Genomic DNA, 24,613 nt, shown 5'->3' with positions numbered 1-24,613 from the left:
CCTGTGAATAATAGATATAGCATCATGGAGGTTTTTTCCTTAAGATCAGAGGATAGATAAGTTCAGGAAGGTAGCACAGTCCTTTCGAGGGGAGAGCAACCAGCTCACCAGTGGCAATTACCTCTGGGCCTGTTGACTGGTCCTTCATGGGTATCTTCATATATAATCACTGCAGTAGAGACTAAAGGAATTTTGGTCCCCAGCAGGAGACTCCCTTCAGTTCCTGGTCCCTCTGTTGACAGAGGTGAGAAGTAACCTTCTGTAGTGGTTGGACAAACAGAACCTATCAGTAGGAGTTCTTCATTCACCCCCATCTGGATCGCCTCCTGTTCTTGGATACACCTTGTGAAGGTTGGGGTACTCGTCTGGAAGAGCTCCTGACTTTGGGCATGGAGCTCTCAGGACATGCAACTCGCATATCAATATGTTTCAGTTGAAAGCTGCCTTCCTGTGTCTTAGGAGTTTCAGAAGAGGATAGTAGGTCACTCTCTATACCAACTTCACTCGACAGTTGAAGTGCACCAGTGGGAGATCTACAACTCTGGTGAAGTTCAAGGCCTTGTACATTCTGGGCAAAAGGAATGTAGTGGCTGACAAGCTAAGTTGTCAGGGACAAAGTCAGGGTACAGAGTGGTGTTTGCATCAGGACAAAGTGGACAGGCTATTCTATCTATGGGGAAGACCCATATTAACCCTCATCACTAAGTGGTTTAACAGAAAGCTAGAGGTCTACTGTTCAGTGGTCCCAGATCTGTTCATTGTGACGAAGGACGCCCTTCAGCATCCTTGGGTCAACCTAGAAGTTTACTTCTTCCCTCTGCCCTGCTTGAACCATCATGTTCTGACCCTATTAGCTCCTTTGTGGCCCCTGGATCAGTCTTTTCACTTGGCAGTGCCGAGACAGATCCCTCCTCTGCCAACATGTAGAGAGGTACCACCAATTGGTAGGGTCTGTATCTCTTCACAGTTGGAGACTGTCCAGTATCTCTTATGAGCAAGAGGTATTTCTCGCAGGGGAGCAACTCAGGTGTCCAGCTACCGCAGGAGATCTATGTCGGCTATGTACCAGGGTAAATGGGCCATCTACTGTGATTGGTGTCATCGACGGGATATCTCTCCACTTAGAACTTCTTTTCAGTAGATAGTGAACTTTCTGGTCTTTCTTAGAACAAAGAAATGTCTTTGTTTCTGTGGTCAAGAGCTACAGGACTACCTTAGGATTAATTCTTCATCTGAAAAATGTGGACAGCACTTCATCCTGGGAAGTCTCTGTTGTTCAAGAGCTTTGAGCAGTCTCGTTCAACTAAGGAACTTGAACCTCCTACGTAAGACTTTAATCTGGTGCTGAGTACTCTTACTCAAGCTTCATTCGAGCTCCTGCATCAATCGTCACACAGGAAACTGACTTTAAAGACAGTTTTCCTTCTGGCCCTGGCTTTCTTGAAAAGGTTTGGAGGAATCCATGGTCTACATTATGACAAAACGCACCAGGGGTTGGGGGGTCCGTAGCTTTTGAATTTGTCCTGGAATTCATGGCTAAAACTCAAATCACACTGTTCATGATGACACAATTGCTTCATTTTCCATTCCTTCCCTTAAGGAATTTAACAACGACCCTCAAGAGTTACTGCTTTGTCCCATCTGAGCACTGTGTTGTTATCTGAAAAGGACTTGTCACCTGAGGCCTAGGTGTCTTTGTCTCTTTGTTAGCACAGGCTGAGCCAAGAAAGAAGTGTCCAAGAATACCATTTCATTTTGGCTGCATGAGGTGATTAGGAAAGCCTACTCCTCATCATCGAGTTCTGTCACAAATGTTGTGTATGCAAGAACACATTACATCAGAAGAATAAGTTCCTCCCTGGCATTTTAGAAGAACTTAACTGTTTATAAGATTTTGAATGCTGGTTCCTGGCTTTGTCAGACTACTTTTACTTCCGTCTACCTAATGGATATTGCTTTGGATTGTTTGTTTATGTAAATTCCTTTTGAAAAGTCATCTGACCTCTCTTTCTCTTTCTTGTGGATTGTAATTGTAAATTCTGCCGTTTGCCAACAGTAATTTGATGTGTTGTGACATAATTAACCTCCTCTTTACCCTGAAGCTTAACAAAACATAAACATTGCATTTGCTACTGAACCAATTTTCTTGGTAAGGAAATAAATAAAAAGTAAAATGATCTTATTTTACATGGCTAGTACAGGCAGTCCTCGGTTTACGATGGAGTTTACATTCTTTAGATATGATGTAAGCCAAAAATTTATGTAAAGCAGAATGTTGTCGAAAAACGTCAAAAATCGTAAGAATATCTTACTTTTTATGCTTTGGTTGTATTGAAAACCATTTAAGGGGGCCGGCCGGAACCCTTATATATATGGCGGTATAGGGCAAAAAATGCTGTCATGAAAAAATTCATGGAGCTTCATATGGCAATTGAGAATACGTATAAGACATATTTTGTCAAAATTCCTCTTACTTTTGTAGTTACAGGGTAATTAGTTAACGTAACTCAACATTGATCCGTTCAAGAAAATGCAATATTTCTTCTATTATCGTAAATTTTGATAATTATTGTCAAAGAAATTGGGAGAAATGGCATCTGTAGACATTCCCAGAGTCGAGAAGGGAGACTTCACTTCAGTCAGCTACCAAGTCCAACCATCCTGTTCGATTTCACCTTTGACATTTGCTTGCTTTTACGTATGTTTATGTATGTTTCGGCAAGAATTTCATCATGCCAATGATGAAAAGACAAGGAAAACATCTCGCTAACATACAGACGAAGAAAAATCGCTCCAGTAATATTACAGAATATCATAATATACGCGTAGTTAGTGAAGAGAGAGGGGAGGGTTACTAGTAAGGGTTGCCTGACAGCACACGTCACACTGTGCCCAAGGCTATGATTTTTGAGCAAAGAGATCTTCATTTATGATAAATAACAAAGTTTTGGTTTTTAATACCCAAAATGGAATATGAAATTCATAATAATCATGATTTATTAAATTCTTTGTAAAAAGAGTACACCTTCGAGTTTCACCTCTGACATTCTCTTGCATTTACGTTTGTTTATCTTTGTTTCGGCAAGATTTTCATCATGCCAAAGAGGAAAATACAAGGAAAACATCTCGCTAACATACAGAAGAAGAAAATTCGCTGTAATAAGCCAAGTTAGTGAAGGGGGGGAGAGAGAGTTGTGTAGGAAGGAGTGCCCCATCTTGCCTTAAGCAGTGCCCCATGCTACGATATTGAGCAAAGGGATCATTATTTATGATTAAATTATGATAGATAAAATAGTTTTGGTTTATTAATACAAAAAAATAAAATATATATATATTCATAATAATCATTATTTATTAACATTGTCTTTATAGAAATACGAAGGAAGACTTTGAACGCCCGTATCTCAAAACTATACTTATTGACCTTCAAAATCTATCTTCTCACTTAGTTTTAAAGTTTTAACATTGGAATAGAGCCCTTTTTTCCAATTTTTGTTTTGTCTTTTTTTTTATAAATTTTTTTTCTCCTGGTTTATAGGGTTTATTTTCTTACCATAGTGAAAAATTCATATCTAGCAAAAAAATGACTTTTAGAAAAAAAAACTCCTCATTCGATTGGAGGTCTACATCAGGTCTATATATGGTAGTAATCCTAGGTCTTAATATTAAATATCAAGGGAGGAGATAGAATTTGAAAAATGGTTATTTTTGAGATAAATCGCCCTGGCGTCACAAAACCGAAGGTCAGAGGCGAAAATCACATGCGGTTTGGAATGTCCCAAGTCACCTTATTAAGTGGTATGAATATCAAAGTCCTGTCCTTAAAAAATGGCATTAGCCGGCCGGCCCCCTTAAACTGCTTTTTTATTGCCTTAAACTGCATTTTGATTGCCTTTTTCATAAAAAGAAACATTGATTATTTGGCCTTTTCGGAGTCGTATGTCTTCCATCGGATCAGCATTTTAAGTGTCCTAACCCTGGGACATGCGTCATAAACCTGGAAATAATTTCTGATTAATAAAATTGAAAAGCGTCGTAAGCTGAAACAGTCATAAACCTGGGACTGCCTGTATAATAATTCCTCTTCACGTATGAACTTTTTACTGAAGTATCTCCAGAGAAAGAAGACAAAAACTAAATTACAAATGGTTTTATATTTGTGTGGAAGGTTGGGGACTTCTTGGGTCCTAACTGGTAAACAGATAACTTACCGTAAGAAAATTAGCTCTGATTGCAAATACTTGGGGAGGTGAAAACATTAAAAATAAATAAGAATGGGCTGAAGACCTTGCTTCAACAAGGGGAATTTCAGATAAACACTTGGATTTTACTTAAACATTGTTATACTTGCAATTTACCACTTGAAACGGAAGGATTGGGAATTTAAACGAACAGTCCTGTCCAGTGATTAAAATTAACAGAATTAGAAAAACTTAAAGAATTATAGAAAGATCCTCTTGAAAAGGGATACTGTTGGGTATATTTCAGTGGCTATTTCCACTGTGAAGGGTACAAGACGAACTGGATGTTTCCACAGCTTACTTGCACTGTCTGTGAGTGGAAGACTTGCAAGATTACATGGGGAAATGTTACAACCCTCGGGTTTGTTACGCAGGTTCTTAAATTAATAATATAGATGTTGTTAGTAATAAATGTAACCCAGTGTTATAGGTCAGCAGAAACAAAAACACTCAAGAAAACTTAACTATATTTGATACCTAATAAATGCAAAATTTAAATCAACCATGTAGGATATAATGAATACTGTAATACCTTTGTAACAATCATGAAGGTCAAATATTGGTCCTTAGAATCCCACTGGATTCCCTAAAACTAAAGAGCCAAACCATAGCAAAGAAAGGCAAATATGTCAGGAGGAAGTGACAATTATTAATCAATAAATGACTTGTTTGGATCCAACAATTTTGCTGGCCAGACCAAAAACTACCCTAATGCTAATTCAGAGGGTGAAGGAAGGCAGATAAAGTAAAGAAAGAAAGTTATTATAATTCCTACCTATTACCACAAAGCTAAATATGTGAAACCTTGCCTAGAACAATGAACATAAATGACCTGTCTGTTAACATTAGAAAGTCAGCTAAAATGTGGCAAAATATACATAATTGAATAATTCAAAAGCTGAATAGTTATTCTCACGTGAGTGGAGGCATCACAGGAGAGAGAATCCCCGGGCCATGATCAGCTCTCTAAAGCAGCTATCAGGGCAGGTCATGAATGCCAGAGCAAAGCCATACAGGGAAGGCGACCCCAAACGAAAACCAGAGATACTCTCTCTTACCTGGCGTCTCATAAGCTAGCAAGCTCCCAAATATACTGGAGAGAGCAGCTGGATGGTGATGCAGAAGTGGCAGGCAAATTTCCATCAGTACCGGGAGAAAGCAACGGCACCAATTCCCCTGGAAATCCTCCTCAACCGGGAAAAGCAGGAAACGCTCAAGTCACAGGTGACAGGAGCACCTGTGAATCACCCAAGTCACAGGTGACGGTAGGACCTGCGAACAACGGTCCAAGACAAAAAATCTGTAACCGTGGTCCCAAGAAAAGGCTGCCAATCAAACTTCGTCTAAATTCCAAATCAGCCAGCTGCTAAGATACTGTATATCAGGGGAGTGCTGTAGCCTGAACTAACTCGGCCCAAGCCCCAACGTCCAGACATCGCCAAGAAGGCATTCATCAATACTTCTAAAAAATAGAAAAATCAATCTTTAGAATAAAATTTTGATAAACAATGGGAAGGAGACGCCTAACCACACTTGAGTGTTTTTACACTAAGTACTTAAAATGACAGGACAACAAACACTAAACTTCAAAAATAATGTAAATAAATACTGACACAAAAAAACAAAGGCTACCCTACCACAAATTGCTTACTTAAAAAGTAGTTATTAAACCTAGGAAAAACAAGGCTGATCTAAATTTACATAATGCAATTAGAGAAAATAATTTAAGCTTTCCTAATAGGAAAAATAGCTAATTCTATCGAATCAAGGCTTGCACTTAAGGTACTAGAAATAACTTTGTATGCAAAATCGCTTGCATTAATTTTACACACTGCTGACTCAGTCAGGGTATTGAGAGAAATCTCACTTTGAAAAGAAATTGGAATTCATTATAAGAGTGAAGGAAGACATGACTGGGTTGAAAATAATCTCTTAAGATTTTATCTTTGGACGAATCTTACATGTAGCCTGGTCGATGTATAATGCATGGAGGAAAATTTTAAGGGAAAGCACGTATAAATTGATTGGGGGTGGCCATACGAAGGACTGTGGGATAGTGGGACAGCTCAATGCAGGAACTTTAAAGGGACAGATGCCTCTAACAGTAGATATGGACCAGTTCTGGGATCTTTGTTGATGGTGCACCGTTTCTTATAACTTCGGGGGATTAATTTTCTGTTCCCGTGAGGTGGCAGTGGCACCTGTAACATCTTGCCTGAGGCACCAGGTATATGGCAGTAGGTCATATGGTTATGATTTCTCATTTTCCTTAGCAAGAGCCAGTTTAGTTTTCCTGGTCTGGTGACATCACACACTATAATCTCAGGCAGTCTCCAATTTTGGCGGCATTGTGTGAAAGGGGAATTTCATACATTCAACTTACCTGTCAGATATATACATAGCTATCGACTCCGTCGTCCCTATGTATATATCTGCCAGGTAAGTATGTATGAAACTTTATTGTATCATAACAATATCATTTTTCAAGGCAGTCACAGGATCTCAAAGATAAACAGTTTTGCCAGAAAGGGTGAGCATTTAGTGGAATAAAAGAAGCAGCTAATTTCTCACCCCTTTCCTTCGTCAGTGTGGTAAGAAATGAACTCTTTAAAAGCATGGTTGAAGGTTCAGGTGACTTCCTAAGAGGGCTACCTCCTTTACACACACACACACACACACACACTTGTCCTTGCAAAATGTGAATAAATTGATTTTATTAACCTTTGCCTACTGCAACCATTTTGGTTTCCTTGAGGGATCCCATCTCTCCTTCTTCAATCCCAACCAACCACTTAAGAGTGTGGGGAAGGTTTATAAGACTGTAGGGTGAGTTTATAAAGGCTTGAAATATATATTAATAAAAGTCGCTACTCCGTTAATTTTTGTCGAGGGGGCAGGGGACCGCTGTTTTAGTACCTAACCTCCGTGATAAACGAGGGACGACTGTACGTATGATTGCAGTTCAAAATAGGAACTTGTGGATCATCATTGGTTATCAGCTGATGTTTTGCTGATAATTTTAGTTGTCACATTATTGTAATAGAGATCAAATTTGCCTAGTTTCAGTATTAGGTTATGCATATTTAACCTGGATGAGTATCATACATTTCAATTTACCCAAGACCTTTCAACACAGTTCAGGATTAAATGTTTTAATTATGCCTTGTATTTTTTTTTATGCTTGAATTACTGCTATATTTTTAAATTGGTGTTTTGACATCAGTTCATACAGACTTTCCCCTGGGCACAAGGTATGCTAAACAAAATCATTAGGGCTTTGTGAATGAACAGTAAAACCTGCTCAGAGATGCGAGCACAAGATGTCTCCTCAGATGGACTAACAAGTCTTTGAGACATTCTAATCCTTGTAACTCCCTAACATTGCAGCCATCTACTAGGATAGTAGCATTATGTATATCCATTTTAAGAGATGAATTTGCCCCTGAAAGTTCTCCAGTGGCAAGTCCTGAACAAAACTTTCCTTAATTTTCTTACCAGGAGGATAATATGCATGGTAGCTGTGGTCATCGTACTCTACCTCTTCAAGATTCTCAGTGTGTAAGCTCCATTTTTAAGGAAGAAAAATCTAAAGGTAAAATTTTGTTTCTTTCTTATAAACACAATTTTTGTCTTGTACAAGCATAAGTAAAGAATATATACATTAATATTAATGTTAACAATAGTTTGGTAAAAATTACTTCATCTTTGCTTGTCAAGAAAAATTACAATGTGCAGATTACTAGTCACTTCCAGAAGAGAGCAGTCTTCATTTGCCCTAAAAATTTATATAGTAGTAACTTTATTTTTGCTGTAATTTTTATTCATTTCTATTAACTAGTTCTATTTGTTAAAGACAGTCAAAAGTTAGTTCAAATTGGAATTGACAGTCAAATTATCTGGATTTGTCCTTTTTTTAGTTAAATTTTCTTCAGCTCCCATCTCCATGTTTATAAATCGGGGCTAACTTACAGACCTCTCCAAATCTGTTTTTTATTGGTCTTTGTTAAATTCCTCTTTATTATCAATTAGGGTATTTAAAATGTATTCTTTTTCTGTTTATTGTAATGGTACTCTGATCTTGTCTCTGTTACCAAGCCACCTGCATCCTAGTTACTCACTCCTTTTAGACATCTTTCTTCTTTCTGGTTGATTTATGAAAATGTCTAAATGAGACAGAATGTTGTCAGAAAAGCCAAATTAAAATCAGTATTAGTTATCTGAAAACTTTAAAAAATAAGGGAAAAAATTCCAAAAATGTGCTCGATATTCACTGCAAGAGATAAATGCTGTATTGAAAGGCTATAAAACACCTTTATGGTGGGAAAGACAAATGACACCTTTGTAATATACACAGATTCTTACAGTGCTTTAGAGGTACTAAAGCAATACACAGTTTCTCATCCCGTAATTGAAGAAATAAGGGAGTGGATAGATATAATAGTAAAACGGAAATCTATAAACATGAAACTGTTGGGTCCCTTCCTATGTGGGCGTAAAGGGTAATGAGGAGGTGGATAAAGAAGCCAAAAAGGCAGTAAAAATGGAATATATCTAAAAAATACAAATACCTTGCAATGACATTAAAACTACAATAAATGAATATTGTCAGTCAAAATGGAAAAAGAATGGCTAGAATTAAATCATAAATTAAAGCATGTAAAATAATTTGTAATATCTTGGAATAGACGACAATGTCAGAGAAGGGAAGATGTCATATTAACAAGATTAAGAATAGGACATTCTACTTAACACACACATGCTTGATGTTGCAAGACGAGGAAAGACAGGCCCCTTACTGTGACCACTGTCGTACTCTGATCACAGTCTGCCATCTGCTGACGGACTGCCATAAATTTGAAAGAAAACAAAAATATACCATTTAAAGAACTATTGGGAGAAAATGCCCCACTCCAAAACATAGTAAATTATCTCAAAGAAATAAACCTGTTTTATATGATTTAACACATCTTATAAATTCATAAAATTATTCATTAAGTGCTGATTGGCCTATGCTGCCCCAGTGCTTGGTGTTACACCTAAGCTTTATAAAACCAACCAGCCAACTTTGTTTTTTGTTTTTGTTTTTATATATATATATATATATATATATATATATATATATATATATATATATATATATATATATATATATATATATATATATGTATATATAGTATATATAGTATATATCAGACAAGTAATACCATCTTTCATTACAGACATTATTGTATATTGAAAAATTGGACACTCATTTTTCTAAGTGAAGTTTACTAATATGATAGTTTTCCAGCAATGGAAATTTGTATGGATAAAAGGCATTACATTCACAACAAATGTAAATGGATAACATCTCACGATTGTTTAACTGTTACTGTTATGGTAGATTTCAGTACTATATTTATTCATTTTAATGTCATTAGATATCATCTTCACAAGGCTGTTAGTCTGGTTTTTGTAGCTCATGGTTAAATTTAGTGGTGTACCATAGGTATACTAAAATAGTGTGTGTGTGTGTGTGTTTGGTCAAGTAGGTTGGCAGTAGGTACCTTCTACTGGAGTTTGTTGTAGTGTTCTTGTATTTAGATTTTAAAATGAAACCATATTGTTGCAATGACAATAAATAGGGTAGGATGTAGTGCTTTTTTTTTTCTTTCTCCAAAAAACATATCTCCAGGGGTTTTGGTAATGAATACTTTCACAAGTGGCAGAGATACATTCACCTTAGGCTGCTCATTTCATCATTGGCTTCACAGCTTGTGGAGCCGTTTTCATCAGCTGAAGCTCATCGGGCTATAGGCCGGATGAGCTCTTTACGATTACTAATTGCAGGGTCTGATCATGATGAAGTCCTAGGAAAGAGGAAGCTTTTGACAAGTCGAAGTGATAGTGCCAACAGTGAGGTATGTATTCTACAAAGGGAAAAATTGTTGACCATGGTTATGTTTAGTTTTCTTAAATGTCTTGGTGTTTGTTAGAATGTGCATGTACATAGAAAAGGAATGTTAAAGATGGATATCCTGTAACTTTTTTTTTTTTCTTTTTTCTTTAATAATGAAATATACTAGACAATTCTTCCTAAGTTATCTAAAGAAGGTAAGTGCATCATTTCCTCTAAAAGTGAAAATCTGTCTTGAAGTTTTCATATCATCTGAATAATTTGGATTGTTTGGTACATTTTTTTTTTCAACCCTGATAATGTTAATGAGATAAGAATATCGGTCATCGTGTGTTCCTTGAAACAGTTTTTCCATTCAAAACTCCATGGAAACTCAATGTTTTTAACCATATATTTATTCAAATAGTCAGAATCTGATTTTGTATAAATAATGTACAGTAATATAAAATTTATGAATGCCAGAATTAGTTTGGGTCTTATTTATTTTGCATGCAAATCACATTTTGTTTATTAGTACAGTACCTTTCTTGAATGGTAGATGGCTATGAGCATAATTGTATTAGAACCAACCTCATCAGTTATGTTACTAACATACTGTACAATGTTGTCATATCTAGTCACACTGTAGAATTTCACCACTTTTTGAATTGCTATAACAAAATGTTTGTAGCTCCTTTTTTGTGTGGACATCATGAATTCAGCTATAGATGCAGTCTTTTAGAATTTCCTTAAGAGATCAGATTAAGATTTTTAACCCAATGAGAGCAAGAGGATAAAACACATTTTTTAGGTTTTAAAATGGACAAAAATTGAGCATAAATATAATTAGGTAAAAGATCAAAGACTTTCAGTGTTCAGGATTCTAAAAACATTTGTTTTCTTGGATTGTTCTTGTATATTCCCAGAGCTTCATAATTTTCATGAATTTAGTTTTTGTTTTGCGCATTTGCTATTTTGCATGGTTTTTTAAGTCATTAGTAATGAACACCTGCTTGGGAGGGAGAGAGTTGCTGTTTGCCTGGTTTGTTGTCATCACTAGAAGTTGTGGCTTGTTGAAATTTGTGTGATTTCTTGTTTTCTTTGTTTTCATTTTTATATGATTATTTCTCCATTAAATAGCCTCAGTCTTCACTTGAATTTTATAACATAAGACTCTCGCCTCTTTGAAGCTCATGCCCCAGCCAAACACATGATCCCCACAAGCTTACCTGTGAAACCTGCCATTGTTAGTTGCTCAAACTTTGGCATTGCTTTATGCCCTAAAGATGCCCTTTGGCCTCCTCCTGTGTCCTCAGATTCTTACATATCCAAGTCTGCCTTGGAGTTGTCATTCCCAAGGAGCAGTCTGATTGCTCCAACTTGCTTGTCTTATCCATGGACTACTTTACCACTACGTCTCTTGTCTCTTAGCCAGTTCTAATTTGTCCCAGTTTTCATCCCACAATAAGTTGTAGGTCCTGTTGCTAGGTGACCAGTTGGTTCCTAGCCACGTAAAAATATCTCATCCTTCGGGCCAGCCCTAGGAGAGCTGTTAATCAGCTCAGTGGTCTGGTAAAACTAAGATATACTTTTCTTTCAGTCTTAGGTTGGTGTTTCCAATTTGACGTGTGTTCTAGTAAATACTCTTATTCCTCCTATGCTGACTAGAGGTGTGTTTAATGACATTCATTCACCTCGGTGCATATTGTATGTTCCAATCTACACTCATAAGTATTTTAGTTTTTCTGCGAGACGAAGTTCTAATTCAGTCCTGTCTTTGTCTGGCTACTACCATGCTTCTACATTAAATGCCAGTGTCTGCTTGGCTCATTGCCACACGATACAAGTAGGGATATACCTTGACATTTGGCATCTTCAAGAGGAGTTGAGGAGATAGGTCAGTTTATCAGGTGTGCCAGTAAACTTGTGAAAGTTGAACTTTGCTCCTTCCAAAAAGTTCAGCACATGTTGGTATTCAAAACTAACTCCTTCAATGAAATCAGTGTACCTGTGCATTATCATCATCAGAGTAGCAGATGGTTTGCCATACAGGTGCCAGAACAATTTTTGATGAGCCATTTTGCATCCTTGGAAAAACCTGTCAATCATTTTCAGAGCAACTGCCTCCAACTCGGTAATTCTAGTTGTGGTTAGTGATGACAATATTGATAGACCCTTCAGATCTATCTCTGGAGGCAAGTTTTAAGCAGTTACCAGTACTGGCAGAACTCCTTAGTCTCTCTACGTAGGCATTCTGGTATTTCTCTTGGAGATCCCTCGGGAGCACACTTCTTAAATGTTCAGGCAACAGATCTTTGGTCACTACACGACTTTTATTGACATTATTTTAATTAAAGGTTGTTTATAAGGCCTCCAAACATTCATTTGATGCTTGGTAGGGAGAATGGTGGGGTATGATAGACATCTTATGGAATGAAGAAAAAACTATAGTCATTCTGAGGAATGTACTGGTGTGGTAAAAAGAAACAGGTTCTCCTGTTTGAGTGCCATCATTTAGGCTGTGTGCTCGTGGACCTTCATGTCTCGCCAGCTCCATTCGTTGAGAGTCGAGGCAGACCAGTGGGAAATTGACAACTCGGTGGAGACCTCGTGGCTAGGTACATTCCAGGCAGGAGGAATGAGGTAGGGGACAAACTAAGTTGTTACAGAGTCAAGTTCTAGGTATGGAGTGATCTCTGCATCAGGACGTAGTGAACAGGTTGTTTCTCCTGTGGGGAAAACCGGTGTTAGACCTCTTCGCCACATGCTTCAACAGGAAGCTAGAGGTGTACTGCTTTGTTGTCCCGGATCCTTTCACTAATGGAGGACGCCCTTCAGCACTCTGGGACAATCTAGAGATGTACTCCTTCCCCCCATTCTGCCTGGTCTGTCAGGTCCTAAACAGAGTAAGGAGTTCCAGGGATCTCAGAATGACCTTGATAGTGGCTCTGTGGCCCCAGGCAGAGTGGTTCCCAGACCTTCTATCAAATGTTAATTCGCTGCCTGTACTTTGGATATTTCACATATACCATATGGCTTGCCTATGAATCCAAAGGTTGGATGTATCAGGCAGTGCTTGGGGAGTAATTTTGATTAATTGTGCTCCTTTCCCTGCAGGGAGGGGTGTGCATCGCCATCTTGTTTTCGTCCCAGATAAGTAGGCAGAGTTGATGGGGGTGCGTGATCGGCGTTAGGCCTATCAGGAGTACCAACCCAAGAAGGGCAGTTGGTTTGCTGTATGACATCGCGCTTCCCTCCAGGGTCCCTCACTATGGATGTCCCCTCTACCCTGATATGCACCGAATGGTGGTCAAATGCATCGACATATGTAGAGATGTAGATAGCACAACACCTCAGCCTTTTGAGTTAGGTTGCTATGCCTACAGGAATAACAGCAGCAGCCTTGCACTTCTTGTCGAGTGCAGGCGTCACATTAAAGATGCTCAGTGATGTCATAAACTTTGCGCCCGCCATGACGTCACATCACAGCTGCGGCGTACACGGAGACATGCTTCCATTTTCGCTTCTTCGATGTACAAGAGTACTGTACAACTACACTTTCTGATTTGGCGAGACTTTTTTTTTGAGAGAAGTTGCAAGCGTTAGGAGAAACAACAAACATACTAGTGGAAATTATGCAAGTCTTTCCACTGTCTCCTTCCGCTTAGGCGTTAACAAGCTTCTGTGATGTTGACACCAATCGTTGAAGAATAGGGACTTTGTGGCTGATCATCGGGCCAAGAGGAGAAGTTTCTTCTCCATCTACAAGCCATGACTGTTACATCCCTATTATAAGAAAGCACAAGAAGTATTTGTAAATGTCGAACAAGTGACTGATGGAAGCTTGGTCTAGTGTGGCTGTGAAGAGTTGGAGAATGCTTGAATCAGGGACTTAATTACTGATCCTCGTGCCAAGAAGAGAAGAATAATTTCTTCATCTTCGAGCCAGGACTGTCGCACTCCTTGTTGTCAAATTTGTACCGATATGGGTCATCAGAGGAATACTTGCCTTTCTGGCAATTAAGAACATATCCGTTAAAATGATCATGAAGGTTGGTTCGTGACTGTATCGAAGCATTTTCATGTTCTACATAAAGAATTTTGCCTACAGTTCCTTGGACGTTGAATGTGAGGGTTCTGTCAAAACCTTGTACTTCTTTGACATGTTGTTTGACGAAGACTTTTCGTTGGGACAGGCCGAGTCAGGAAAGAAGTGTTAGAGGGGCCTTATTCAACAGAAAGGAGAGAGTCCGATGACAGCGGGAAGGCAAGAACCCGTGACGTTTAGAGGAATGAACTCATACTTAGCAATTTAAGAAGGCGTCTGTTCTTTGAATTTTGAGAGATGGTTCATTGTTACAAGAAACCACTTTCAATTTCCTGTACATAAAGAATGTTGATCAGAGGTCCTTGGACACATTTTCCTTGGGTCCTTTGGTGGCTGTTCAACAAATTGTGTAACTCGTCCAGCACCCCTGGCGGGTCAGTTAGTATCTTGTCCAAGATGATGGCATGAATGAGAAATGGATAAGATAACTGGTCTCATTCCTTTTCAAATTTATTTCTCCTTCTCTACTTGGGCAGCAATAAGAGAGTACCATCATAAGCTGGAACGGAGAAGATACATGTGAGTGAAGTAGCCATACTGTTAGTTATCATCAGTGTAAGATACCTATCAGTAGCAAGACATTCCTCTCTTTAGCAAAGGGGAGGGGGAGAGGAATGATAACAAACCTACATAAGTGGATACATTGGTTTGTTAGTAGAACAGATATTCTTATCTTCCTTAGAGGCAATGAACTATGACATTGTAGAAATCCAGAAGTCTGACTATGATATTCTTATATATCTTAGATTCTGAAATACTGGTCAGTTGTTTCATAGAATACTGCTATTCGGAAAACTGATCAAAGGTGGCAAACTTCCAGTTGGTTAATAGTTCTTACCTCCCACCAAAAGTAAGTCTATCCTAATGTTAAAACCGAAGGTTTGTTTCATATATGAACAAATGACAGATTTTTAATCAATTTGTATTTTTCATAACTAACAAACCTGAGGTCTTAACATACAAAGGCCCACCTCTAACCACCTCTCTAACAACTAACCTGGGTTGGAAGAATAACTAACAGGATCACGAGTTAAAGAGGGGTATGTGGGTGGCTCCACATAACTCGTGACCAAGCACAGATACCAGTAGTCCCTTGCGTACACAATTTTTTAAGTTTACATGTTATTTATCCTAATGTTAAGACCTCAGGTTTGTTAGTTATGAAAAATACAATTTGTTTAAAAATCTGTCATTTTTCATAGCTAACAAACCTGAGGTCTTAATGTTTATTGCCAACCTCTAGCTGCCCCTCTGCTAATCCTAGGATAGAAGAAATACTATATACGTCACAGAGTTCATGCCGACCACGCATGAACTTGTCTACACCCTAGTTGCCAGATGCCACAGATTCCTTGCATTACAATCTTTTATTGTTTTTAACCAGTTACCAAGTGGCGCTAGATGTATCCTATTGTTAAGCCCTAAGGTTTGCCAGCTATGAAAAATACAAATGAGAAAATTTTGTAATTTTTTAACTCATTTTTGATGCTGTAGGCTATTGTACTAACTTAGTTTGGAAGATGTGAGAACACTATGCTCCTATTTGTAGTAGAGGTTTATGCTGCACAGGTCAAGTCCCTGAGACTGAATAGTAACTTGTGTCTGTCCCCATGCTTTTTAGTTTGCCAGCTTGGTTTTGGTGACTTCTAAGAGAAAGGTCAGATGTTTAGGTGGATGTGCAGGAGACATTTTTCTCATATCAGCACATCCTTAGTCACGCAAGTTCCTTTGAGGTGTATTTACAGAGAGGTATTGCTGTTCAAGGCTCTTTGTTTAGGCTCGTGCACAGTGTTGCCTTTATAAGTGTTCACAGGGAAATTGTTGCCCATAGGTGGATTGTGTCAATTTTTTGGAACAAATCTTTTCTACCAGTCACTGGTTCAAGTTGACCAACTTGGTTGACAGTATTCCAAAGGCCAAGGATCTTAACTAATGGTTAGACAAGCAAAGTTTAGCAACATTGGGTCTGGTCAGTACTTGAATAGGTGACCATCTTGGAGTACCTGATGCTGTTGATGTCAGAGACATCTTTCACACCAATAATGCAAGTCTCGCACTCCTGCCATTCTGTCTGGTTAGTCAAGTGATTAACAGTGTATGATCATTTCGAACCGAATCTGAGGACCTTGGTGGCTACCAAGTGACTGAAGACCTTTGCATCACCACCTAACAACTCATTTTAGTTCTGGCTCGGCCAAGAAGTGGTGTCCAAAGAGCATGATTTCTTTTGACGTACTACAAAGGTGATGTGGTGGACAACAGTATGTTCTTGGCAAAATTTCACAATGTCAGAGGCATTGGTCTGCATCTTACATCCAGAAAGAACCTGTTGGAAAGTTACTAAGGACATGACCGTGTTTAATACAGACAACATTGACCAACTTTTTTAGCTTTGGGACATTGCCTATAGATCCTTGGATTCTTCCCTTGGGTTCTGTGGTGGTTGCTCAGCATTCATGTAGCTCAGCCAGCTCCCCTTGAGGGACAGCTGGCCTCTTACATTTCTCTTTTATATCCTTCCTCTCCCAGTGGGCAGAGGTACAGTTAGCAAGCTGTCACGTGCTGAACGGGCATGCTTGCAGGTGTTCTAGATGTCTTGAGTATCCTGTGTATAATTTGGCCTCGAATTGATTGCTTTTTACCAAGTTGGTTTGGGGGTACACAGGGTACCATTCAAGGCTATTGCATAGTACTGGGTACCCAACTTTGCTCTTTTCATCTCTCGACTTCTTATGATTCAGTTTGAAGGATTTGGAGCAAAAAAAAAACTATTTGATGTGCTAGGGAAGGTGGTGTACACTGCCAGGCATATGATGAAGCAAAATAATCATCATTCCTGGCTATCTAGATTCAGGCAATAGGGTATATGCATACTGTGTATACACACATGCACACATACACATATAGATCATAAAAACCTTTAGTATTTGGAAAAAAGTGTAATCTCCCTGAACTAGATGAAAAAGTTATATGGCAACACTCACTTGTGTTGTCAAGTGTGGCAACTCTTGAAAGGGAAGTTAGGATGCAGTATTTCGCTTTGTCTCTCTGGGCATTAAGCGTGGAATACATTTTAGGCTCTGATGCTGTTGTTTATTACAGTGATGGGGGGGGGGGGGGTAGCTTGTAACCAAGACCTTTTTTGTAGACAGTAAACATGGCAAAAAAAATCTAAGCAAGTATAAAACCATTTGCAATGTTTTTTTTTCTGTGCTTCTCTTTTCTTCATCTTTTTCTCTGGAGATACTTCAGTAAAAAGTTCATTAGTGAAGAGCAATGATTATACTATCAGTGTAAAGTAAGACCCATTTACTTTTTCTTTATTTCATTACTGAGAAAAATTGGTTCTGTAGTGAATGCAGTGTTTACGTTTTGTTAAGCTTTTCGGTAAAGAAGAGGTTAAAAGATGGAAGTCCTACCCTGTCTCTAGCAAGGGGAAAGAGGGACTGACAATGAACAAAACTGTTTGTTATCTTCAGCTTTATTGTCCCTGACAGTAAGGGTTCATCCCATTAATTTGAAGGGCCCAAAAGTCTAGCACTTTAATATCACACTTGTTCAGCAGATCAGAGGCAGGGGTCTCCTTTCATTGCCCTTGCATGACCAGGAAGAGACCCAGGTGAGGCAATCTACCAATCAGTCAGAGATTTGCACTGAAACCTCCCACCAAGAAGTAAGTCTCACATATGTAAAGACCGAAGGATTGTATGTGTAGGAACAAATGGGAAAATTTTCAAGTAAATTGTATTTTTCCTAGCTACCCCTCATTATGTTACTTGGACCAAAAAGGTCTTAAGTGAATGCATCTCATCTTGATGGCAGGGCTTCCTCGTCTGTCAGTAGCCAAGTACCAGTAACCACCTTGTTTTTTAATTAAGCGTCTGGCTCCAGCTTACGGTAAAAGTAAATCTCATATGTAAAGACCTCAGGTTTGTGTGGTAGGAAAAATCCAAATTACTTGATAGATTTGTCATTTAAACTCTCGTTCACTTAGTAGTTTTTTTTTCTAAAAGTGTGTAAGACAGGCTGATGAGAAATAGGTAAAGTTGCTTCGGGATTATCAGATAAGTGCCTTTTTCTTTACCAATTCTTTTCATTCTGTGAGTGATTTATTCCCAAACCAATCCTGAATGTCCTCCCCTAGTTGCTTCCGGCATTTTTTTTTTTTTTTTTTAGCGAAAATACTCAACAGAATTTTTGTGAATGTAAATACTGTTGCGGTTGATGGTGTTGTTTATTGTTCTGTGGATTTTTACAATGTTACTTTTCTTATAAGTCTTCTTTTAAATTTTTCAGTAGGGTGTGGATTTGCTGTTTACCGTAATCCAAATATCACCAATTCTATATATGAGTACTATTTTGGAAAGGATTAGTATGCCTCAGTCAGAGGATTCAAAGACTTCTTTTTGTTGTTTGTGGAGACTGTAATGCAGACGGTGGCTAAATTAACCCTTAAACGCCGAAGCGGTATTTTAAAAATCATCTCCCGTATGCCGGCGGCGTTCGCGACAGCGCAAAAAAAAAATTTCATATATAATTGTATACAAATCGTGCTGTGAGCAAAACACTTAAAGCTAACTAGTTAATTTTTTTTCATTGTATTGTACACTAAATTGCGATCATTTTGGTATATAACACATTGTAAAACGATCAAGGCAACACAGGGAAAATATTATCACAAAATGATGCATGAATTCGTAACGCACGGACATAAGCTGTTTTCAAAAATTCACCATAAATCGAAATATTGTGCTAGAGACTTCCCATTTGTTGCAAAATGAAGGTAATTAATTGAATATTACTAGACTGTAAGTCTTGTAGCTTAAAATTGCAGTTTTCGACCATTTCGGTCGAGTTAAAGTTGACTGAAGGACAAATTTTTTTTATATCGTTATTTATATGAAAGTATTTCAAAATTGATAAAAGCTACAACCATGGGTTGTTTTTTGTTGTATTTTACATGAAATTCCGCACATTTTCATATATAAAACTTTATGTAACTGCTAATTTAAAATGGTGCAAACATTATGACAATCGGACAAAAAAAATTCTGATTTTTTTGGAAGTTACCGCGCGGACGTAAGGAAAAAGTTTATTTCATAAATTCACCATAAATTGAAATATTGTGCTAGAGACTTCCAATTTGTTGCAAAATAAAGGTAAATGATTGAATATTACTAGAATGTAATAGTTTTAGCTTACAATTGCGTTTTTTGACCATTTTGGTAGAGTCAAAGTTGACCGAAGGTTGAAAATTTGGCACATCACTATTTATATGAAAATATTTCAAAACTGATAAAAGCTACAACCATGCGTTGTTTATTGTTGTATTCTAATGAAATTGCGCACATTTCCATATATAAAACTTTATGTAACATCTAATTTAAAATGGTGCAAACAACGACAGTCGGACGAAAAAATTTCTGATTTATTTCGGAAGTTACCGCGCTGACGTAAGTTTTTTTTTTTTTTTTTTTTTTTTTTTTTTTTTTTTTTTTTTTCTCTCTCTCTCTCTCTCTCTCTCTCTCTCTCTCTCTCTCTCTCTCTCTCTCTCTCTCTCTCTCGAATGTAAGAGGTTTAGCTTACAATTGCGTTTTTCGACCATTTCGGTCGAGTCAAAGTTGACCGGAGGTTGATATTTTGGCACTTATCGATATTTATATAAAAATATTTCAAAACTGATAAAAGCTACAACCATGGGTTGTTTTTTTGTTGTATTCTACATGAAATTGCGCACATTTCCATATATAAAACTTTATGTAACGGCTAATTTAAAATGGTGCAAACATTACGACAATCGGAAGAAAAAAATTTTTTTTTTTTTTGGAAGAGTAACCGCGCGGATGTAAGGAAAAAATTATTTTTTCATAAATTCACCATAAATCAAAATATTGTGCTAGAGACTTCCAATTTGTTGCAAAATGAAAGTAAATGATTGAATATTACTAGAATGTAAGAGTTTTAGCTTACAATTGCGTTTTTCGACCATTTCGTTAGTCAAAGTTGACCAAAGGTTGAAATTTTGGCACTTATCGTTATTTATATGAAAATATTTCAAAACTGATAAAAGCTATAACCATGAGTGGTTTTTTGTTGTATTCTATATGAAATTGCACACATTTTCATATGTAATACTCCATGTAACGGCTAATATAAAATGGTGCAAAAATTATGTCAAAGTGACAAAATAATTTCTTGAGGTGTCGCTGATAGCTTTTTTAGTGCGAGAAGAAAGAAATTCACACTTGCGCGCTTGGGTAACGATTGTAAACAAAACAATGCCTTGATCCGTGAGCTCCCAGCATCCCCCAAGGTGTGTGATTCAAAAGTTTTCGCCTAGTAGGCCTATAATTTTTCAGCGAATTTCAAAAAACTTTTTCGTCAACGTTTAATACGTCCAATTGGCGTTAAAGGGTTAAAAGTTATCAGATCACATGGCTGGTCTGCTCCTGAATTATGTGTATCCTCCAATTTTGTCTTGCTAGTTGAGGAACTCTTGCACATTTCTGGTAGTTGATTATACCTCATATTCACAGGTCTTCCAGCTATTGTGAAGTCCAAGTTCTGTGAATATATAGGCACCTCTAGTCATTGTGCCATTGAGGTAGACATATCTGTCAATTATTATATTCTTAATTTCACCATTGGAAAAACAGTCTGGCTGAAATTCAGAGCCAACTGGGATCGGGAAGCTTGTAAGGCACTTGATAATTCAGTTGCTATATTAGATTCTGATCCTAAGTAGAAGTTAAATGCTGATGGGTATGTTAATAACATATGTCCTTAGAAAGGTCATCTGATTTAGGACAAATGACTAGTCATGGTTAAATATATGCAGATTAACCTACCCTGGCAAACGGACCAAATTTAACACAAAATCGTTCAAATGAAAAATTATACCATTTTCTTGTTCTCACTTTGATGCAAGTAGAACTTACCATACAGCCAAGAGAGATCACAATAATTCTTTGAAGAGGAATCTTGATGGAATTACCCAACTTCATCTATGGTAGACCAAATTGTGTCAGGCTCTTCCATTCTACCACTACTAACAGGTGATGGTAGGTTACTGGCCCTAGGGAAAAGGCTTCACTGCTTCTTCTAACTTTTAAAATTAAGCAATTGGCTGAGGATATTCCTCTCCCAGATGTTTGCTATTCTGAACCTATTCTTACAAATTTTGCTGAAGTGAAGTTAAGAAAAGTCCTGATGGTTTCTCCCCTTTGTTTTTAAAGCCGATTCTAGTTTGTTGTCTCCCGAGATTACCAGATTCTGTGGATTTTTATATCTATGTATCTTAGTGGATGAGCGCAAGCGTAATACAGCACCTGTTCCAAAGACTGCAGTAATTACAGGCTAATCTATTCTCCCTGTGCTCTCTAAAGTTACTGGAAAAACTTATAAGCCAGTATACGTATAAGTGTATGTGGAATCTAAAGATTGTTAGCTGATAGTCATTTGCATACAGGTAGCAGTTAGGTACCTGTGACGCTCTTTTAGACTTGACGGGCCATTTGCAAGCAATCTTTAATAAAAGTTTTGAGTGCAGATTAATTCAAATAGATATTAGTGCTTTCAATTTAGTAACTCGCAAGGCACTTAAAAACTTCAGAATCTTGGAGTGATTGGAGATGTTCAAGGATTACTTCAAGATTTCCTTACAGGTAAGCAGTGAGTTGCTGTGGATGGGATCTTTAGTGAACCAAGACTTATTGTGTCTGAAGTTCCATGGGCAAGTGTTCTTGGGCCACTTGTTATATTTAGTGTATACAAGTGATATGGTGGTTGGCCTAAAAAACAAGTTTGTTCAGTATGCCAATGATGCAACACTTGTGGGTGTAATAAAGTCTCCACTTAAGAGAAATGAAGTTGCCCTCAGCCTAAGTCAGGACATGGACTGGATCAGGAAATGGTGTAGTCGTAGAGTATGAAACTGAATTCCAGTAAAACGAAAATACTTGATTAGCAGATCTCGCAACTGATTTCTCACCGATCTCCTCCCTTCAGTGGATGGAACTTTGCGCTGAATGAGTCCGGAGCTTTAAACTATCCGAGTTGTAACCTTTTAGAAAACTTTAAAGAAAATTTCAGCAAATGCTGAAGGAAGTTAGGTATTGCTTGTTAGGCCTCATATTTTTTTAAGTGATAAAATCAATGCACTTACTTTACTGGAATACTGTTCTCTAGTGTAGATGTCTGTCAGTCTAAGATTTATCTCTTAGATAGAGTGGTTCAGGTGGTTGGTTTCTGTTTCCTAATTGTAGCAATTAAGACTTGGACCATCAACAGGTGGTCTCGTGTTTTTCACATTTTCATAAGTTGTATTTCAACAGAGATCTTTCACATTTACAATTGATCCCTGATCCCCTTTTTCTGCTGAGATCAACCAGATTTGCAGAACAGCAGCACCAGTATGCAATAGATGTGCCTCGCTGTTGAACTTCTCAGTTCCAGAGGTCCTTTAATCCCTGCACAGTAGAACTGTAGAAGAGCCTCCCAGATGATGCATTACTACCCTAATACTATTCTTCTTGCATTCTAATACATTTTTATCAGTGTTTTTGTTTTAAGTGGTATCTCCTCGTTCTGTATTTCCCTTTCGTACTTCCTCTTACAGTCACCTAATGAACACCATATTCTTCGGAAGCTTAAATTTTAAGTCATGGCCTTTTGGGTTTGTTCCATGTGAATATGTTGCATCTACTGAAGAATAATAATAATAATAATAGTTACAGAGTGTTGTTGCTCCTTGACTGACTGTTTTGAGCCAATTACAAGCCTAATGTGAGGTTCAGGGGTTGGACATTGAAACCCATCCATCATGCCCCCTGTTAATGGTGAAACTCTTCATTACATGTATAATAGACCTAGTAACTATAGTTGAGTGTGGTACAGACCGTTGTGCCATTTAACGTCACTAACTCCTCAGGCAAATTGATTTAATGAGCTTATGCTAACTGGTAGGAAGTTCAATTGTTGATTTTTATATTTGATGTAGGCATTATTTCAGTCTCCATGGAAAATTATGCGACAGGTTATATCAATTAACAATTACCTTTGTCCTATAAGAAAAAATGTAATTATTTTGTATTTGTCAGAGCAATCTGACTAGAACATTTAAAATACTGTGGAATAACCCAGTAAGTATGCTCGAGACACCAGACAGTGAATACGCATAACCAATACTCAACTGCTTGAACCTGTGACTTCATGTTCCACTGGATGCTACAGCTATTTAAATGTTTACTGCATATGTATACATCTATACTTAGTATTCGTCATATTAGGAAACAAAATGTACTTAACTGTGGTCCGCTTTGTTTCCAAAATTAACAAAGGAGGACATTTTTTAAATATTTAGCACTGCAACCTTGGCACACTTCCCAGTGCCCTGATACCTAGGAATTGGAAAATACAGATCAAAGATACTATCATTTCACCATTATCTGCTGCTCCATTTGGAAAATAAGCATACAAACAAATGAATAAGGATAGTAAAAATGATTCGTCCACATCATCCAAAGTGTGAAACAGAATGAATGAATGAATTATATTTGTGAAGCATCCGTATAGACATTGGGAAAAGTAATAAAGATAAGATTATATATATTATATTTTTGTTACTGAAAATGGAATGGAAAGCTGGTTTTGGATGGGATGTCTTATTTTTGTGAATATTTATATGAATAGGATGTTGGTCCCTGCTGTTTCATTTCATGAATACTAATCAAAGAATAGTTGCCACTCTTGCAAACCATACAACAAGATTCAGGTAACACTTTTGCTAAATCTTATTTGCATAATTTATCGATGGTCTTTGTTGCAACATTTAGACTTTCAAACTTATTGTCAAAACCTGTGCTACCATTTTGGCATTTCATAATGTGTAATGCTGTCCTTGCTGCCCGTAATTTGTTTGAAGGTTGTCTTTCCCAAGGGATTTATAACACTCCACCTCAGTATTTGCCTCTGGGTCATTGCTGTTTAAGATAATAGGACTGAACTATTTGGTTTCTTTCAGGAGATGCACAGATGTACCATTTAATTTAGATCCTCATTAATTTTGGACCTTGTATGGCAGCAGGAACACATTTTGAGTCTTTATCCCAAACACATCATTCCCTGTAACTTGAGTAAATAACATTCATATGCTTTTGACTCCTGGAGATCTAGAAATGTTCAGCCTTATCAATCCATTCTTTTCAGAAATGAGATCCCATCAAACTTTTTCAATCAAGCTGTCGGAATAAGTGTTGACTTGGATTCCGTACACTTTTTAAATGAAAGACTTGACCTTTAACAGATGGATGTTACATGATCATAGTTTTTTATTGCCTGCCAGTTACTCCTCTTCTTGAATTACCATGGGATTCACAAATTTTCTCTTGC

The 24,613-nt window shown here is 37.6% G+C and overlaps 1 protein-coding gene across 6 annotated transcripts in view; it reads left to right on the top strand.

Moving 5' to 3' along the window:
• Positions 1–24,613, top strand: part of LOC135210863 (uncharacterized) — a 114,727-nt gene that overhangs the window by 64,882 nt on the left and 25,232 nt on the right. For 4 of the 6 annotated variants that reach the window (XM_064243767.1, XM_064243765.1, XM_064243763.1 and 1 more), the window contains 2 exons: positions 7,740–7,833; positions 10,038–10,141. In XM_064243767.1, the coding sequence (XP_064099837.1) occupies positions 7,740–7,833; positions 10,038–10,141 (198 nt within the window). The remainder of the gene's footprint in view (positions 1–7,739; positions 7,834–10,037; positions 10,142–24,613) is intronic. The other 2 variants (XM_064243766.1, XM_064243764.1) reach the window with 1 other exon arrangement.

Source organism: Macrobrachium nipponense, chromosome 4, assembly GCF_015104395.2.
Source record: "Macrobrachium nipponense isolate FS-2020 chromosome 4, ASM1510439v2, whole genome shotgun sequence".
NCBI lineage: Eukaryota > Metazoa > Arthropoda > Malacostraca > Decapoda > Palaemonidae > Macrobrachium > Macrobrachium nipponense.
Note: the sequence above shows the minus strand (reverse complement) of the source record. Positions and strands in the feature narration are given on the sequence as shown.